This window comes from Styela clava, chromosome 5 (assembly GCF_964204865.1).
Source record: "Styela clava chromosome 5, kaStyClav1.hap1.2, whole genome shotgun sequence".
Lineage (NCBI taxonomy): Eukaryota > Metazoa > Chordata > Ascidiacea > Stolidobranchia > Styelidae > Styela > Styela clava.
Window position 1 is genome coordinate 24823500 of NC_135254.1, and position 21566 is coordinate 24845065.

Here is a 21566-nt window from a genome sequence, read left to right on the forward strand (position 1 = left end):
TGATGCCTTTTAGTACCTTAGTAAAGACTCTCTTTGCCCCAGTAAATAATTTTTGTGTAACTCATTGACTTTTCGTTTTATTGATGTTTGGAAAAATCGAGGTAAATTGAGTCTGTCGGAAATTTACCGTGGGGTAAATCGGGTATATGCATAAATGGCCTCTCCCACTGCTATAACACAGGATTATGTGGTTCTGTGTGACAATTTTGAGCTCTAACACCTTTTTTTAGCCGTTTTCATGTCCATCTTTCAATATAGGCTTCTAATTTTGATGAATATGAGTGTAAATCCACAATGGGCAATTGTAAGATTTCGAGAGAGCAGTTCTTTTCTTGTAACTAAAAAAATAGTAAAAAAGAAAGCTGTGGATAAGCCAAGCACAGAGTCCTACTCCATTAGTAAGCTTAGTGCACTTACAAACTCTTTAGCTGACGTAATCACACTCACTGTCATCTCCGAAAACATGTAGTAATAATGAAAAAACAGCCATCCCAGAAAAAGAATTCAGGCGAAAACTATATACTGATATAACATCAGTTGAAAGTATATACCATTACCTGATAGGATAGACTTAAAATGGATATGATTGGTAGAAAAAAGAAAAACAGCAGAGGGAAAGATCCTAATAATAGTTCAGAAAAGCAGTAACAGAGTCAGAATTAGATTCGGCTTTGCTGACAACATGACAGAATATGAAACAGAATTCTCACATAGTACAGCTGATTATAACAGAGGACTAACTATAAGTAGCATATTCTGACATTAATGAAATCAAGACCTTACCTAACTGGTTGAAATATGGGGAAAGGGAATTCCTTGGCCAAGTTGTCCTCACCAATGTACATAAAATGAACTTTTTTTGACACCAGTGTATGAAAGAGCTCAAAGATTTTGTGTTAGATTTAACCCAAAATAGGAACATAAAAAGTATCTCTATCAAGGAAGTTGTTGGCCAAGTCAAACCACCCATTTCTAGTCCATACTGATCTTGTATTTAAACTAAAAGCCCATTTGTGGTAAAAAGTTTATGGAAACCATAATTGCGATCTATCATACCAAGTTTAAAATGATGTCAGATAATTATGTTCCAAGGTTTTTGTAATTACTATTTTTTAAAATAAACTATATGTACCCAAGTTTCTCATGAAGGTCTTTAATTTGGTTCTAGGGCTTTCTTAGATATGATTTAACTGGTAGATGTCAGTATACTCAATTATCCTCGAAAAATGAGGTAAATTGAGTATACTGACTTCCAAAAAAAATTGCATTTTTAGGTGACTTGAATACATCGAATAAGACTCAAACTGTTATGCAAGGAAGTACAGAGTCAGAATGTTACAATGAAACCATAATTTCACGGAGAATCGATTTCACTCAGATTTTACATCGGTTCAAATGTCAAAAACTACTCAAAAAACCCCACCTAATCTAACGAACGCTCACAAATATACTTATTATTTTGTTGAAAGAGATCATGTTATTTTTACTTATCACTTTAATACTATCTCGTTCAAGCATCCTTGTGACAAGTACCACATACACGGATACCAAACACACGGATCCGAAGTAGAAAGTAAACAGTTTAATTAATACACAATACCCAAGTTCCCCTAGTATTGGCATAATTTAACTAAGTGTTGCATTGTGTATGCATTTTGCATTAAATCCTGAAACATTCAGTAATAATACTGGTATTTTATATTAAATCAATCTGGCACTTGTCATAATAACGATAAATTTTCTTGGTCATTTATTTTATTTTCAATTGTATTTGGGAAACTTTTTTTTAAAACTATTATCTTGTCTTCATTAACCTATCTTTGATTAATTTTTTTTCCTTATTTACTCTCACTACAGTATCTGATGCGATATCAAATCAGCATTTATGGACTTCATCCAAGCAAAATGATCAGTTAACAGTATTTTATAAAGAGGTATTTTATTTATACAGTGATACCACGGCAGTCGAACATTATTCGTTCAGCATTGGTTACCTCAAGTGTGCAGGGCAGACGAGTAAAACAATAGTCTTTGAGCATTATTAATAGTGCACATTATTTCAGATTGATAAAGATATATATGTAGTATAACATATATTAATTAAGAAATTAATACTTGGGATCCAAATGCGTTAATTGATTCAGATGCATTGGGCACTGACGCTGGTAATCTTGGTGTTCAATTAGAAAACTCATAGGGTTTGGTTACTGTTGGTGGTCAAATAAATAAATGGTTAGCCTCCTTATCCTATCAAACCGATACACAGAACTATGTGCGCAGGATTTTGTGCCAATATAATGCCGTATTTTGGATTTTGCGCATCGGAAAATCCACTAATTTTCTATTGATATATTTCTTAATTAATAATTACCATGTAAAATTAAAAATTTCAATATAATAATTTGGCAGCGAAAATAGCCAAATTAGTTGAGCTAGTCTGGCTGATAAATATCTAAAACAGGCCAGAATCCTATTCCCGTTTGTACTCGTGGGAATGGGGACGTGCATGGCTCATAGTTTACGGTCTATCCAAGCATAAAATTATTTCAAGATCAGTAATTTAACGTATTTTTGAAAACATTCTGGATCATATTGAAAAGCTGAATATATCGGAAATATCGGTCTACATTTAGCCTATACCATTACACTAACGATACCGAAAACTTGGCCCATTTTGCCGATACCGATAGTCTGATACCTTATACTGATACATTGGTACATCTCTAGTTCGTAGTACTTTGTTTTGGACTTCATATCCATATATTTGAGCATTGTTCTCTTATTGAATGGGTAAGAGGTAAGCGAGATGCGGTTCGGGTGATATTATCTCACTCGTTGGCATGGTCAGGTGTTCATGCACCGAATTTCTGTTCCAGTATTGCTGGAAGTATATGTACTGAATCGTTGGAGTATCGAGTTATTTGACTATCGAGGTATCACTGAATATAGTATATACATATATATGGGTTCACTTTCTCACTTCGCTTTTGATTGAATTATTGTGACAAAGGTTTTTATACAACGATAGGATCTCTCTAATATGTTTTTCATATAAAATTTTGATTTCAGATATCTGCTCCTATAGGTGTTCATAAAACTGTTTCATTCATCAATGACATATTGGAGAGGAGAGAGGTAATGGACTTAAATAATTCTGATTCCTATAAACTACTTGAGCAGTTATGAAAGCTTCATACAGCTGTATATTGTCTGAAGTGGAAATAAATTTAGCAAAAAATTAACTCTGGTAAATTTTTTTCTAATAGATTGATAAGCAACAAGTCTTACGGGTTCAAATGTTGTTGTGAAATCTAAAATTTAATGACTGATCAATGAATGTATTAAAAACTGCAATGGAAATAATAAATATGTATCAGCTTCTAAGAGGCCTCATATTCTGGCCAAATAGCTGTGGTACAAGTAGGTTTGGAATTTTTGCCTAGTTACCAAATAGGGTAACTGATATGGAGAAAAAAGTTAATTATGATTGCTTTGAAATGACTTAAAATAAGGGGATATTAACAAAGCATGAAGGACATGGTAAATTAGAAGCCATCAATAATTGCATTGGTAATATGCTTTCTAGGTCAACTGGAAAAATTTACTCACTTTTGTATCGTCTCTCCTGATCAGTTTTCCAGATTCTCGAAAGTATCTTGATGGTATGTATGCGTGTCCACTAGTGTAGCATTTAGTTAGAACCTTGTGATCTTAATTTGAGCAAATTTGCATAAAAACATAATGACAACTGCTATTTGTTTTAAATTCTTGTTATATTCTGGTGTATATTAAAAATGTTGTGGTCACCGACTTTTTATGTCACACAATCCATAAGTAATAAACTGTTTATCAGTTTTAATTCCTTTACCTAATATATTTTTGCTTTATATCAATAGATAATCTTTGTGAAGGCCCTATGTCATGCAAACTAGCAATCATTTACTTTGTGTATGCCTATGAAAATTGTGATTTTGTGTTCATGCATTGATACCTCGGTAGTTGAACATAATTTGTTCAAGATTGGTGTACAACTACCGATTTCTTCAATTGCCCAAACATTTTTTGCTATAAGAAACAATATGGTAATCATATACAGAGCTAATACAAAGTGCATACGCGAGGGTATGATATTAATATCGAGAATATTTGTGAGCATATCACAGGACGGAAATATTTTGCACCCGGCTGTTTGTTGGCAGAACAACGATACGTTCGCTAAAGTTAATTGATCGAATACAGGGAAGTATTTATTTATCATCTCACTTGCGAACATCGAGGTTTTGGCGGAATTGTACGATCATGTTGTCTTTCTTAAATAATAACTTTTTCCATAAATGTTCATTTTACTTTTGCGTCTTTATTATATGTCGGGTTTTCATTTATTTTAAATTCGAAATTGTCCGAAATACTCCCAACAGGTGTATAAGTACAATAATAATAATAGTACTTACCAGGGAAGTTTAATACACACGATGTGTTGAGGGCGTCGTAACTCCCGTTTATTTTAATTTGATTGTTTTCTGCTTAAAAAACAACGTCGTTTTGCAGTCATCTAACGTAACTCTCGCGACCAAATCTTTTTTGGTTTTGTATGGAATCGTCTTGGCGCAATTTATTGCCGACTGAATTTTAATTGTGTTTTAGGATAAGTTATTTTTTGTTTGTTGGTTTCTAAACTTTACAAACTTGGGTAGCAATTACTATTAATGTGAGATTTGTGCATATGAACGATTGAATATCGCGACTGGATGTCCGATATCTGATAATACGTACTTCTCTTTCAACATTAATTTTCAGGATATCAGCGTTCATGTGGTCGAATAAAAATTACCCTATTTATCAAATGGATTGGTATTTCGAGACACTCTCAAAATTGTTTGGGATCCACTATCATATCATTCGTTTATTTTTTATATTCATGTTTTTTTCAAGAATCACCCTGGTTTTATTTCGTGTACCTTCGCAAAAGAAAACTCCTTGGTGTCATCGTTCCTATTAGTGTAAATGAAATATATGGAAACCTCGCAAGTGGCGTTGTGATGCGAATACAGTAATTGATACTAGGTCAGCAGCGTTACAAAGAGTGCTATTTATGAATGCTGAAAGTACATGGCATTACTAAACATTTTGCCAATATATGATGTTTTCTGCCCGATTTAAACTAACTCGCACGCAAACCAAGGCACGTGGACATTTAAAAATTACTTGTCTTTGGGTAAGCTCTGAAATAGTATAATATATATAAATGTAAATGAGAAATTAGGTCATGCTAGCTCACGAAACGGGGAGGATTTGGGGGGGGGGGATTATTTTGCACAGGATTTGTACAAATGATCCACCCTGTAATAATATGGTTTCCAGCCTGCATGTATCAATCGTTGTCTGTTAGATGGAAGGAGTAACGCAAATGTGAAAGCCTTTGCTGTTCACGCGAGTAAGCAAATGACACGGTGATACATTGCATGAAAGTTTTGTCCGCGGCAGGTGTTAGCAGATGTCCTTTCGCTACCGATGAATTCGCTTGTTTTAATTAAACATGAATTCGCTTAAAGGGAACTCGGTTAACGGAAAGGCTTCTCTTTAATTCATAATATTAACCGGAGGAGCGCTTTTTCGAGTATCTATGCCGTTTTAAATGGGTTATATGAAAGGCTAGTGCACCTAACTCGTTAAAATCGGCATAAGCACTTTCGCACTTTTTTTTTCGACTGCGAAGCACTTTCGCACTCATAATTCGCTTAGAGTTAACACTGGTGACCACATTTAAGAATTTATCTGTAACAAATAAAACAACTGGGGAACCACCACCGCTAAGTGTCGCAAAATGAAATTGTTATTTACTATCATTCTATCCCTCCAAATTTTCCCATTATATTGGGAAATCGCTTAGAGGGACATAAAATGTCCTTCGCAAGATATCTATAAAGACATTCTCATTATACAAAACATTTCTTGAGGTCACTATCCCCGTTTATAATGTTTGACAAGTGTACCCCATAACTCAGCATCTAAAATGGCCCATACCTTAGGCACCCTACCCGTACCCGCCATGCTTTCAAGCAAAATCTGATTACAAACAAAGAGGAGCTCTTTCACCCAACACCCTCTTTAACAGGACCAAGATGCAGGTTCCTAGCCCTTTGACAGATTTTGTTAAAGAACCACAACTGGTTGTGCTATCTCAATTATTCCATAAAAAAGCTTTAAATATAGGAAATTACTAAATACCTTATAGCTGAGACACCTTCTAAGCTGCTGACCTGCAAATAACATGTGTTGCTTGGTAGGACGTGTGCAATTATCACATCAAGTTACAGGTGATGGTGACATCATAAAGCTGTTGAACTGGCAATGGCCCACACCTCAAGATGGCCCATACCCCTCCACTTTCCCCTACTTGCGAGTACTTTTGTGGAACAATTTTACAGATATCAGCTATATTATATTATATCTATTACTCGCCTTTCCAAAGCTGGGTTCTTGGACGCCCTGCTGCCTCGAAATAAATATTTGATTCAGGGATACAGAATTGTTATTGCTCAATTAATACAATTATCTTGACAATTATCAACTTATTATCTTACGGGCCAACATCAATTTTCTTGTGGAATTTTACTTTCTGCCCCAAATATTAACTTTTCGATGAATGTTTATTTTGCCCTTATGTATTATTTACTTAAAGAATGTGGCTCAAAAATATATGCCATATTCTTATACGCCATTCATTATTCGATCAATGGAAACTCTTAACAATAACGATTGCCGAATCAGCCAAATAAAGGAATGTGTATGTAATCTGTCGATTGTGTACCAACAAGAGAGGGGCTGCTTATATAGTTTGTTTTATTGTATGATTTTCAAGCGAAACGATATCACAAGTCCACAATTATTATAATACCTAAAACTGCCGCTGAATCAAAGTCCTGTGTTACGCCACCCCAATTACACAGAGATTAATAATGTTTCAACAGTTTCAAATCAATGCTAATTATAGAACAAGCGTATTCCCGCAACGCTAAATTGCCATTTTTGCCCATTCATTTTGATTCGTAGTTTGTGCGAGGGACGAAAGTCATTACCGCAGGTTATGGTTGAATGCGTGACTAAAACTGCCCGAAAGACTTTTTCCGTCATGTGTGCTTAACATCGATTTTTACAAACTCGCCACAAACGATTTGAATAATTTGGACACAATTCAAATGGACAGTCTTGTTTAAAACTTTAGTTTTTTTAATGAATGGGGCACTTTTTTGATTACCAAATGCATTTAGAAGAGTTAAAATGAAAGCCAAGGCGTGATCACTCGTGTCTATATATTTTCTCATTTTGAATGGTCAAGAGGCAGCCGAGATGCACGATTTGGGTGACGTCATCTTACTCGGCAATGTACTCGTGTTCGAGCATGAAATTTCCGTTTAGGGACCGCAGAATTTTGAACTAGAATATTTTGGCCGACTATTGAATTGTTGTTTGTCGATGTCATTTGACTACTTAGGTATAACTATATTTTTAACATGCAGTTCTGGATAAAGTCAAGGGGTTCATTTTAGCGCAACTTATTTGATGTTTTTTGTTATTTGGTTTTTCTTGTTGTAAAATTTCAATTTTTTCCAGAATTGATAAGTGAAAAGCTCTGCTGCAGTTTTGAAACAATGTCGGTAGAACTTCTCGCAACCTCGTTTTTATTGGCTCGTCAGCTATCAATGGAAGGATTCTATGTTTTCACCACATATACATCCTGGTTTCAAGTAAGTCAATAGTTGTGATTTACTTGCCTGTTATTTTTTAAATGAAGACTTATTGAACATCTAGAAATATTGTTGATAAAAGTTAAGAATCTTTGTTATGGGTACATCACCTATATTGATGAGATTTTTTTCTAACTAGAGCTCGTATAATTTACCAAAAGTTACATGTTTTGTAGATATAAATATAATATTGATAAAAACAATTACCATATTTACATTCAAATAAGTCGACCCGGAGTATAAATGGGAGTTTTCCACATTGCTGCTCAATAAGTTTGGACAGAAAATTGGATTATTCAGTTTCGCTATTAGTCTATTTTACTTCTTTTTACATCAGTTTATTAGAACTAGATAATATTTATTTTGGTAAAATCATACCAATGGAATTAAATACTCTTCCCAAGAAAGTCATTATTTGGAGGTAAAACGGTAGCAGCATTCACTCTCATAAACCCCTAACTGGAGCGTTGTGACAATCATTAATTTACGGCAACATGATGTGATGAATATGGCACTGTACTTCATGGGTTAACTGCTGTTCTGTCTGATCTGGTGTCCCCTACCTTCATTTCACTAAGTTGACAAAACTGAAGGGCCATTACGAGCCATGTTATGATTGCCACTAAGTTTTTAAAAAGAATGAAGACAACTAACAGCTGGCAATACAAAGTCAAATAACAATTGAATCAGAATATCGTCCTATTAGCTGGAAAATAAGGCAGTCATGTGAATATTAAATTCTAAAGTAATCTTGTTTTATAAATTCGGAGCACAGGAAAAGTTCGGAGCACAGACAACTTTGACTTCAACAAATAGAGCTTTTAAATTTTTCATCAAATTTTTGACCGATATCATCCCAAGCGAACCTGTTCGGTATTTAAAGGTTGGGTAAACATAATGTAGTTTATGTACTGTCTGAAAACTAGAGCTGTAGGCCTATATATAGCATGCAAAGTTGGGTGTTTAATAAATAAAGAACAGGGTGTCTCAAAAGTAAGTGTACACTTTTAATTTTGATTTGCCTTTCAGGTACTCATCATTCATTCAGAGCATTCATTTCTTCACAAAACATAGTTAGGATAAGTAGTATCATTTAGGTATTGTTTGCATTTTTCATCAACCGAATGACAAGAAGATTAAACCTAGTAATGAGGTGCAAAATTGCTGTTGAGAAAGAAGCATATAAATCAGTAAGGCAAGCTCAGCAGCCATTTAACAGAAAATTTTGGAATTAATTTGGCTCTGAGTGTTTTCCTCTTGAGTGTCCACTCCTTGATCTTTGTGCATCAACTACAGATACAGTTTCCATAAATTTACGATGAATTGCATAAATTGATCGTTGTGTAGGAGCGGAATTAATTCCAAATTATGTTAAAAATGCGAAAACAGCAATTTTGCACCTCATTTCTTGGGTAATCTTGTCATTCTGTGAGTTGATGAAAAATATTAATAATACCTAAATTTTACTACCTATCCATACTATGTTTTCTGAAGAAATGAACGATCTATGATGGAGTACCTGGAAAGAAAATCGAAATTAAAAATGTATACTTACTTTTGAGACACCCTGTATATTAACCCTGGTTTTCGTAGTATTCAAAATGCAATTCATTGGATATAAGATTAACAACTACATAAATCCGCGTCTTTACTACTGTCTACCCGAATTCAACAAATTGCTAATCTGCCTGCTAGCCTACATTCACTTTCCAATATGTAGGGGTGTACTGAAATTATTAACGTGAGACCACGAATAATTGTTTACCGGTAATTGTTGTTAAATCGTTTCATTTTATAAGTGCTATTGCTACGTAATGATAATGCCACAATTTCCTGATCTACCGTAATTGAAAACTGTATGCAACATTTGGAAATGCATGGCAACCCACATATAGAATTCATCATTGAATGTATATGAAAATGCCGCTTCTACTTCTATTTAGGGATGCGACGAATCCAAAAAAGGTTGGGCTCAGCCGAATCCCGAGTATTTGCGCTGGACTCGTGTCCGAGTCCCGAGTTCAATACTTTTACATAGCTCCGAAATAAATACCTAAAGTGAAGCTGTTGTTCGCGTATATTGGCCGTAAATTAAACTTTCTGTATGATAAGACTATGCAATTAAAAACGTTGCACATAAACACTATTGCTTTCGAGACAATCATTCGCTGAGCGGCTAGTTTAAATTAGTATAAATAGGTCCTATTCCCCGTCGAAGGAATACTTTGTTACGTAACCCTGATCGACCGCCGCGCCGACTGCTGAAGACGCCGCGCTCGTGTCCTGTCACAATAAATATGGGTCATAACCCACACGTTTGGAACAAATTTTTTTATGGGAAATTTTTACTTATATGTTATCTTTTTTAGTCGGCGCTGATAGAGACGCCCATCTCCGTGATAATTGAGATATTAATAAATAATTGCCAACTGTGGAAGCATCGAATAAATGTATCTTATAAATATATCGTAACAAAATAGCTAGCTATTCTTCATTTGAAAACCATCAATAGCGATTGTCGAATCCGAGGAAAATAAGAATGTGTAATTGTTGATTATAATTCAATAAGAGAGACGCAGAAGGCGAAATGTGTTATATGCTAAGTTACGGCTGTCTGTTCAAACTCATGGTCATGACACAATCATTTTCATTGATGCAAATAACGGCGCTTTGAAAAGCAAAATCGAATTTATTAACATTAATTTAGAAGAGAGAGTTACGAGTAAGAATTCACATACGACTCTCGCTAACAGACAGAAACGATAAATGTGAGAATTATTATGTTTTTGGTTTTCTTTCTGCGCCTATCGTTATCTTTATAATTGCCAATTTTGCATGAAGCGCGCCAACACCTTTTCACATTTAGAAACGTCAAACCAGATTAAATGAGGCAGGTAAATAATGTAATATATGGAAATATTGTTTGGACTAGGTAGAAATGCCATAACTCGAAACAGCACGCAATGGTATATTTCCGGAGAATTTATTATCTAATACTAAAATAACACAGCCACGATAGGTATTGTTCGCTTTAAACAGGGACCGTAATTTACAAACTGTGATATGGAAGATCAAATTCAGAAGATGAGACCAGAATAAAATTAATAATCTTCGCCGATAATTGCGGATTAATCACTGTTCGAGGATTAGCAAGTATATGCTTGAAATAGGACGTGGTAAACATTCACTAAACGACGTCTGACAATGGAAGGCAAGCTACGCGCAACACTGGAATTTATTCAACTGACTTTCGCTGACATTTTTTGTTCTTACGGCCTCGAGAATTTTTAGTTTTGGCGCCTAGTTTTAATTTCACCGTGGAGAAAATAGGCTGGACAGTCTCGTGGCAAAACAGAACGAAAAAGTTGCCACCACCAGTCTGCGCTTGACTATCGCGTGACGTATGATATCCCGGACTCGGGTAAAATCATCAAAGGCTCGGGCCGAATCCGAGTAGCAAATTACGGGAGATTCGGCCACGAATCCGAGCACGAGTCCGAATCTTGTCGCATCCCTACTTCTATTTAAAAAAAAAACAACAACTAGATTTCACATTTTTTGTGTCACACTTTCAGTCACATGTTGTCAAGCCACCACACGCACCTTCATCTTGTACAGAGAATTTGGAGGAATATTGTGCTCTTGCTCGAGGAAGAATCTTCGAACTTGGCGGAACTGTTGCTAAAGAATCAGAGCAAACTGCTGAGGTAGGTAAACAGAGATTGCAATGAGTAAAGATATAGAAAAAGATCAAGTAATGTTTTAATCATCATGAAGTGTTTATTTATTCAGGTTGAGAAGAATGTGAGAATGGTATTAGAGGAATATGAAATTACTAAAATGATCCCTAAATCATTGATGGAAGCAAGGTACTATGTTTCAATTTATAGCACGCTTTGTATAATATAGCAGTTTTGAAGGTAAAAAATTTGTGAAAATTGTATTTTCGCTCTGAGATACCGGTACATGGACACGAAGATCGCGCATTGGTACCGGTACCAACTAAAATTTAATTTGAGAAAGTAAAAGTATGGTAACAGCCTCCTAATGACAATCATTTTCAAAGGACTGAATTTGAAAACTTTTTGTCAATATGTTGTGGATAATGGTAATTGGGTGATTGATTCATCCTTGTTACAACAAAACCGCAAAAGTTTAGCAAAATGACCGATTTGTCAGCTTCATGTACTGGGAATATCATCTACTGGTATTTAGGTCTAGACTAGATCACTCTGAAAGAATCTTATGATTTTGTTTGAAAGTCAAATTATCAACCAGTTAAGTTGCAACTTCCATCAGATTGCAATTATATAGGAATTGCATTTGTGGGGAAATAATAAAGATAGGACTTATCATTCTTGATCATCTCATCTTTTCATTCAAATGTTACCGTAACTGCCGTTTCTTTTCAATAAACATTGGCTTAATATATCTGTGCGTAAAGCCATATTGATTCCATTTGTTGTAATATGAAAAGTATCTAATAATAATAATATCACTGCAACCTACACATTTTAACACATTATGAATCCATTGGACATATCCAAATTGAAAGTTTGAAATTTAGGATTCACATAGCATAGTAAGTTGATTGATATTGAATTCATCACAATTCAATAATATGTAAGTTGTTATGAACAAGTTTTCATGAACAACTGCTATATTTGAATGTGGCTTTCATGTTGAATTTCCTTATTTTCAAAGCATTTTTCACAAAGTCTATTTTCAAAAAAAGTTCTTGCCAGCACTGATGAAGCCTAAGCCAGTGAGTATTTTTGTATTTTCTTTAGTAGAATATTTCAATAATGAACTAATGATTTCAATAATGATAATGAACATATCGGATAGTAATTGAGAAAAAATCCCACATTGGGTGACCACGAGGCATTCAATGATATGGATTCAACATTAGTACCATTTTCTGGTAATTTTTCTTTAGTAAGTTGAAAGTTAATTAAACTGTCAGTATTCAATTAGCGTTTGGAATAGTCAGTGGAGTCCTGGAACAGTAAAAAATTTATGGAACAAATTCTGCTCGGATTTTGTTATCAAATAAGTTGTTGAAATTTTTGAAGCTTATTATTTACATTTTACTCACAGTTTTCAGACTTATCTGATACATCAATGAAATTGATAGAAGATCTGCTCAAGTAAGTTAAGGAAGTATGTATTTTTTGCATTCACTTGTAAAGTGAAGTATTGCCATGCAGCATGGCCATGCTGGGGAACAATGTTTCTGGTTTGAAATAATGAAATCGTCGGGTTCATCAATCTGGAACGAATGATTTATCTGTTGCCATGCCATGAATTGACAAGAGTCGTGACATAAAATTTTTGACATGTTAGCACCCTAATTCCTCCCACAGGATATCCCAATTATAATCGAAAACTGATTATTAATTTCAATTTTGTTGTTTGTTAATCTTTTTAACTTAATAAATATTATTTATTCAATCATTTATATAATAATTTTCAACTTCATTTTTTATGGAAGGTTATTGGTATTTTAGCAACCATTTTGGAACATCTCTTTTATAAATATTGTACTGCGTGTTGTGCATAGATTTACTTTTGAATATTCTGAATAAAGTTTAATTTTTTTGGATGCCTTCATTAACAAGAGCTCAAAAGATATCAAAAAGCATGTACAGAGCATATAAAGAAGAATGCGAAAAAAAACACACAAAATCTTTGCAAGGTTTGGTGTTGTTTTGTATAAATCTTTGAATAAGTTGGTTCAAAGGAAAGTTGCATTGAAATATATTTGTGAAAGATTGATAAAAACCTTCATCGATTGTTATAGAATTAAACATATGTAATCAGATATTAACACACTTGGAAACAGAAACAATATGAACTTTCAATCTCTTGAAACTTAACAATAGTTATTTATTTGTATATTCACAACTCATTAGTTGTGGATGTTGGGTTAGTTGCTGTAAAATATTTCCAATGTCATCCTAGAAATTGTAGTGTTGGATGATGATTCTAATTTTGATGGTGATGAAGAAAATCATTATAAACATTTCAGTTGTATCTTGGAAATAATTGAAAGAGAAATTGTTTCTGAAGCATTTATGGGTATGTATTGTATATAATTATTTGAAAATTGACTATTATGCTGATGAAATATTTGCTTTGTCTTGAATATGTTCTCTATGTCATTTTATTCTAACTTCAAATTAAGCTATGTTTACGCCTGAAACTTCTGAAATGATTTCGTTGTTTGTTAGGCCATGAAATTGTGCTTTTGAGAATTAGTTTTTTTTTTATATTTAGAATTCACAATATATAATTCCTAATTTTTGTTGCATGGTGATTGAAAAATGAAATTATACTACATTATAAAATGACATTGTCACTGAGAACATGAAACATTTTGGATAAACGATACATTTTGGATAAAGTTATATATTGGATGCACTTCCACTCATTAAAATGATTTTTAATGTAACTTGAAACATCGTTAAATATTGGAGTTACGTACTAATTTTCTACCTTTATTTATCAATATTGATTATTTACATTGCAGATACCAATTGTTCTACCTCATTGACGCAGTTATTAACAAAATTGAATAAAATATTGTACTCTGTGGAAGGTTCAGAAACAAATGAAATTGAGCCTATTGGCATAGTATCTCTTTGTTTGAAATATAAACACCACAAGGTTATTAGTCAGGTAAAATATATAAAATTGATGTCAGATATGTACTAATATGTTTTATGCAAACAAATCAATATCAAAAACATATTAAACATGACTTAACCATAGCATGGATCTTGGGATTTCTTCACTTTAATTACTTTCCTATTATTATTGATTATTTTGTGGTCGTTTTATTATCTTAATGTTGTTGCAAATTTACAGATGGTCAATGATTTATTAGATTGGGCAGGAAAAATTCATCATGCCTCTGATATGACCTATTCAAAACTGAAATTATTAACAGCTGTTTTCAAAGTTACTCATGAACATAAACTGTTGACGGATGAATTTTGTCATTTTATTTGGAAATTTTGCACAGAAGGTGTAAGTATTTTTCGATGTGACAATAAATTGATTCAAATTGATGAGCTTATTTTCTATACATCAACAAATTTGGTAAATATGGTGAATTCTTGATAGAATTGCGCAGAACTGTGTTTATTTGATGATAATTTTCTTTATTCAGAGGATTAAGATTTTTTCTCTTAGATTTGATATCACTCCATTCATGCTTCAAGGCTTTCTTTGTTTAGTAGGAGAACACTTTAACCGGGTAAAATTAACTAATTATATCTTTCGTCAACCGCAGTTTGTCACAATGGTCCCAAAGTAATTATGCGTGATGTTATCCTTGTAACGCTCAAAGTTAATCACGGGTTGAGATAGTTTCTTGATCGCTCAGTTTAATGATAGCTCTACTGCAAGAGAAATAAAGCGAAATAAATTAATTTGAAGTGTTCCTCGCTATTTCCTGAGAATGTCGATATGTTGATATATTTTTGTGACAGAATGCGCACTTATTGATTGACATTGAAGAAACGCTTTTGCAATAAAATCTTGATCAATATATTCTGATCGTAAACTAATTTTCAACTTATCGTACTAATACTAATACTCTAATTATTTTTCATAATTTTGGTTTTTACCAATACAGTTAGGGATATTCTTTTGAATTAAACGCCACAGGAGATATGTCACTGAGCTACTAATGCTATAAGAAATAGTCAAAAGTGATTACTTCTATGTTTATAGATGGGATGCATTCCCAAGTCAACAGTAAAAGGAATTGCTTTGTACTTGATTATAAATGGATCATCCATTCAAGTGAAGATTCCTATTCTATCTCATTGCAGAGGGAAAATCCTGAAATCCTGTTTGTTTGGCAAAACCATTGAAAATTGGCAGGTAACCTTCTTATGAAAGTATCATTACTATCCTACTCTACACAATTATGTATGTATTTAATGTGTATCTAGTTTTTGAAACTAGATAGATGAGTTACAATTATTTTAAGATATGGGTACTAAAACTGACTCTACATAACATGGATACTCGAATCAGTATCACATTATAAGACAATGGTCATAATAATATTAATAATTGTGAAAGTATAAATTAGCTTTGTGCTGCCTGTTACCTAGTTTCAGTGGGTGTTTCGGAAATGTCTGATCCAAATGACGTTAGTTGTTGCTTGTGGAATTGTGGTATCATTTTTTCAAAAATCATACAAGAAAACGAACTATACAAACATCTCGTTGGATCACAATCAACCATTTTAATACACATTCATTTATTTCGCTGATTCGGCAATCGTTATTATTAAGTTTCCATTGCTCGAATAATGAATAGCATCCTGTAATATATTTTCAAGCCACATTCTTTTAAGTAAATGATACATTTATTGAAAAGCTAATATTTAGGGTAGATCGTAAAATTCTGTGAAAACACGATGTTGGTCACAAAGGTGATAATTGTCAAGATATTTGTGTGAATTGAGCAATAACAATTCTGTATCTCTGAATAAAATATTTATTTCCAAGCAACAAAGCGTCCCAACCCTGATAATAAGACTTGATACAATCCCCTTACAGCAGAAAATGATAGGCAAAGCCGAGACGAAGCCCAAGGTTTAATTATCAATCTTAGAGCAATTGATTTCATAAAAGAATAATTTTAGCTAGAAATAAATAAGAATGGCATTATGGAAATATAGCTAGACTGCAAGTAGTAGAAACTTATTTGAAATTTGTCACTGTTATCATTATTGTAGTGGATCCTTTGCTTTCTAAGATATGTAATTAACGCACTCTCGTGAACACTGTCAATTTAGAGCAATAGGCCTATGGGTTTTCTACTGATAAATGCTCATCTTGTAATGTCATATTTCTTTAAAGACAACGTATCAACCAAATCTTACATGGCATTCTTTACATAGCAAGCAAGCATTTCAGATTCAAAGTTTTATTGTCCTAGTATGCGCTGACATTCAAGGAGTGATTGTCGTTCATTTACCAAAAATCAATGCCCAGCTCTCATTTGGGGAACACCCTCCCTCTACTCAAACAGAAAATGTAACTCTCTGTATAGATTACTTGGCTTAAAATGATATTACCGTATTTCTGGACGAATAAGACGAGGCCCGTTTTTAAGACTGAAAAAATATGTTTTTGAATATAGCCTCCAAATAAGACGGGCAGTAAAATCGCGTCAACATCGGAATCTCAAATTACCATGCAACTGCTTTTGAGCAGTCGCCGCGTTTGCTCATTGGTTAAAATAGCCTATAATGAATTTTCATTCCATAACAACTACAGGAATTCAAACTGTAACTTCCAATTTTAATCTAATTATGTTCAACGTAACTCACGATTGCATCCACCATATAAGAACATTACCGATCTAAAATAACACAGCAATCTGCGGACATAATAATGTGAGATAAACTACCTGATTATATTTAGTTTTGATACATATTTTTACATTTTTTTGCATATTTTTCTTGCGAATTCGTTATCGCTGTTCTATAAAAATCCGAAGATACAGAAGAATATATATACATATAAAGTGTAAAATATGCAACATACTGTACATACATATTCATCACCTCGAAATCTCCACCAAACGAAATGTGTTGCTTCATTGATTTAATTGTGATCAATTTGATCTGCGATTGTGACAATATAAATAGTTGTTTCTGCAACAAATATTCCTTCCGCTTCGTCGCAATGCTGCCACTCATTATATTGAGGGTATCACAGTAGGAAAAAACCTTAAGTTAGCGATAATATCCCACAGAATAAAATTTATTTTAAAAAATGAATTAAATATACTTTACATTGTCGTAATTAGGGTATTATACTTATATCATAGTCGCGTCAGGCACTGTCGGTAATTGTAGAACACAAAATGTTTTTGTGATTTGCAATGTCTAAAAGCCATCAAGAGTTAATCTGTCACAGGTCATCCTAAAATAAAACTTAAATGATGTTTCCATTCTATTTTTAGTATTTTATCATGCCTCTTTTCAATCAAGAAAATTTGTGTCAAGTATTCACTTCTTTATTATTAAATTAGCATGTTGTCACACATGATTATGTAATAAAGAAAATTTGGGTCACATATTCACTCCTCTATTTGCCTTAGCATCTTGCCACACATGATTATGTGATAAATCATATCTCACAACACAAATGCAGCAACTTCAAATATGTCAATCAAAGGGTTGAAATTCCATATTCACAATGCGAGAACGCGGATCATTTAAACTGCCCTGATTAGGATGTTATCCCCCCCCCCCCCTCCCGAAGGTATTTTATGGTCCGAATTGAATAATAAGGCGACATCAAAAACATAAAAATGATCATACTCGCCTAATGAGAAGGACCCCCCCCCCAAAATCAAGCCAAATATTTGGGTCTAGGAAAGCGACTTATTCGTCTGGAGATACGGTACTTATTGATTTGATAATAATACATTCTCTAATCACTGAAAATATAAGTTTTTTAGGTTTTCAGACCTAGGGCCTTCCGGAAGGCCCTTTTCAAGAAAAATTTTGAAATGGTCTTCCTCCCATCATGTTATTTGTGTTAGTATTTCTTTCCAAAGTTTTTTATTGGTATTAGGTATTTGTGTTCTGGGTTTCTAGAAAAAAAATGTACCTAACTGAATAAAGTTACAGTAAACAAGAATCCATTTTATAAAACTGATCATTCAAAATTTTTGATCAAAAATTTGTAATTTACGAACAAAATTATATTTACAGTTTCTTCTGTTAGCATATTTAGATTTTAGTGCTACAACATGTGACAAGAAATTCATGAACATGAAAAAAATAGATCACAAAGGTCTTTTTATCTGGGAAATAGGGGTTTTGAAAAATTGATTTTCATCAAATTTTTCGAAAAATTGAAATTTTTATTAAAAATAAATAGGTTAGTGATAAAAAACTAATTGTTTTATATAAATTTTAACCCATTATTGTATTCATTAGATAACTGGCAATTAATTTCAGCCATAAACTCACCCATAAACTAATATTCGTTTATCGGCGCCTTTACAACTTATATACTTTTAACAGTCACGATGGCAATAAAATGGATGTTTATTTGGATAAACAATTCGTCAAGCCTATGTTGCGCTTATTAAATTATTAAGGGAAAAATTTTGTTGGAAATGAGTGTGATGTGTTGCGAAAGTGCCACGCAGTTTTCGCAAAAAAATGTTCTTTTTGTCAATACTCGTCTAACATTAGTTTGTCATTTGGAGAACTGTTTATACCTTCTGTTGGCGTATTTCTCCATTCAAGCATGGCTTTATAAAGTTCGGATCTATCTCTACTTGCCTTTATAATTAGATTTTTAAATCTTATTGGCAACCATGATGGTAAGTCAAAAATAAAAACGGTGACTAGCAGGGGCGCAGCCAAGATTTTTCCAACGGGGGGTTACGGTGAAATAAAAACATTACACCAAAAGTGCTATTAACGACGACGTAATAATGCGTTTAATAAACTAAAATGCATGGTTGTTCACAGCAAAATTCCACAGTTACGTGTAGCCCGACTCTCTTTGCCTGACGGTGTTTGGTGAATATTTTGCAAGTTCTATTTCAAACATCGACCAATAATCCGTAGTCAGCGGGTTTAGAAATAAAACAATAAAAATCGCGAAAATTAATTTTAGAGAACTATAACTCGCAGATGTCAGTAGCGTCATGATGGTTTATATGTACAAAAAACATGCTCGCATGTAGCGCCGATCAAATGCATGAAATGTCAAACTATTACTTGGAATTTATTGCTAATTATCAAGTTGATTTTTTATTGTCATTCAATGATTATTACCATGCGCCGTGATTAGTGGCGGGTAAAATTGTATTTTTCAATAGATTTATTCGAATATTTTCATCGAACACCGAATAATAAGTATTGTCATTTTAAACATTAATTTGGATGTCGACCGCCGAAACAACCGCCGTGACAATGAAGATCTTTTTTTTCCCGGATTTTACTAGAAGACTGAAAACTCCAAAACAATGCAGCGTTTTTTATTCCATAATTTTGTCATAATCGAAGACTGCAGTAAATTTTTTGTCACCGCGATTGTTTCGGCAGCCGACATTCCAATTAATGTTGTTAAATTATATTAAAGCACTATTTTATTCAAATAATAATTCTCACTCAACGGCGGATATCGTAGTTTGGTTTTCATATTTCGGACAGAATTGCGAGTTCACATCGGCGAAGATGTTAGAGACAACTATTAAGGAGTGCATTCACGACACAAATCAATTTTATTCTCATTTTTATCTTCTTTGTAGGATTTGTATCACAGTTTGTAAATTACGGTCCCAATTTTAAGCGAACAATATTATCCTTACTGACCCCGGGATGCGATATTTGTGAAGCGGATAGTTGACATTTTTATGCTTTTAATTTTAGATCGTGTCCGTCTTACTTTGGTATAAAATAATAATTAATAGCTCTGCAAATTGGTAATCTCTTGAATACTCAGTGTTGAGTATTTACGTAACTCAGCTTTGGTTTAAATCACTGATACTAAACACATGAATAAATCGGCAATAATGCCATTTCTACGTGGTCAAAATAATATATATTTCTTCCCAATATCTCGAGAAATTTCCATAAAATACATTATTTACCTGTCTTACTTATCTGGTTCGACCTTTCTAAATTCACAAAAAACGATGTTGACAGACACGCTTTATGCAAAATTAGGAATTGAAAAATATGAAGCAAAGAGGCAAGGAAATTTTTTTTTCACATTTATCGTTTCTACCAGTTAGCAATAGCTTTCCCCTAACTCATTGTAAATTAATGTTAATAAATTCTATTTTGCTTTTCAATGCACCGTGCTTTGTATTGAAATAAAAGTGATTCAGTCGGGAAGAGAAAGTCCTTAAATTAGCTTATGACCCTTCTCTTCTTTTGAGTACCCGTAACAGCGGTTAAATCATTTCATTTCTGTTTCATGGAGAGAAGGGAAAATATGCCTTTCGGAATTGCAATCAACAATTACAAATTTTTATATATCCTTATCAGCGCTAAATAAAAAAGATAACATATCTTGAAGACGGAAAAAGTCTGTAGGTGTTAATTGCTTTACGGTGATAACATGCAGAATGATATCGCTTGGACCGTGAAACCATGATGCGCGATCGTAAAACTAAGCCGTTGCTTTTTTGTAGATGAAACTCAAATCAAAATTTTTTCTCAAACGAGGGGTTACGACCCATGTAACCGCCCTGCTGGCTGCGCCCCTGGTGACTAGGATATGATAGATTTGTGAACCTCCAGTATTGCTGATTTCATGAACAGCAAAACATCGCCGGACTAGACAACACTGCAGTTAACCCAAGAAATACCATATTTCCCGGCGAATAAGTCTACCTGGTAAATAAGATGAGGCCCGTTTTTAAAGCCTGAAAAAAATCGGTTTTTGCATATAACCGCCCAATAAGACGGGCAGTAAAATCGGAATCTCAAATTACAATGCAAGAGCTTCTGAGCGGTTCGTTGCCGTTTGCACATTTGTTAAAATATCTAAGTATTCGAATATCTTTCCGGCTGATTTTCGAATAATTCCGAATAATAGCCATTTTTCGCCATCAGCATGCTGTTTCGTTTTAAAGAGAAATCTTTAAACGATTTCCGTGTTTTGTCGCGTAATGCAATGACGGTAAAATAGGGACACTTTGATTGTTCGTTATCTTCTATGCGAGCGCGCGCCTCGTATTGTTGCGACACATTTGCATGTTCGCGAGATTGGCATTATCACTATCGTCATTCCCCTGCAAGGCTCTCTAACTTAC

General features: G+C 33.7%; 1 protein-coding gene across 8 annotated transcripts in view; it reads left to right on the top strand.

Annotated features, from left to right (window-relative positions):
* Positions 1 to 21566, top strand: part of LOC120345125 (uncharacterized) — a 60648-nt gene that overhangs the window by 16402 nt on the left and 22680 nt on the right. For 7 of the 8 annotated variants that reach the window (XM_039414530.2, XM_078112571.1, XM_078112570.1 and 4 more), the window contains 14 exons: positions 1858 to 1934; positions 3070 to 3135; positions 3587 to 3662; positions 7615 to 7748; positions 8524 to 8631; positions 11324 to 11455; positions 11541 to 11617; positions 12453 to 12513; positions 12849 to 12898; positions 13370 to 13446; positions 13713 to 13829; positions 14281 to 14429; positions 14619 to 14780; positions 15489 to 15641. In XM_039414530.2, the coding sequence (XP_039270464.2) occupies positions 1858 to 1934; positions 3070 to 3135; positions 3587 to 3662; positions 7615 to 7748; positions 8524 to 8631; positions 11324 to 11455; positions 11541 to 11617; positions 12453 to 12513; positions 12849 to 12898; positions 13370 to 13446; positions 13713 to 13829; positions 14281 to 14429; positions 14619 to 14780; positions 15489 to 15641 (1439 nt within the window). The remainder of the gene's footprint in view (positions 1 to 1857; positions 1935 to 3069; positions 3136 to 3586; positions 3663 to 7614; positions 7749 to 8523; positions 8632 to 11323; positions 11456 to 11540; positions 11618 to 12452; positions 12514 to 12848; positions 12899 to 13369; positions 13447 to 13712; positions 13830 to 14280; positions 14430 to 14618; positions 14781 to 15488; positions 15642 to 21566) is intronic. The other variant, XM_039414526.2, reaches the window with a different exon arrangement.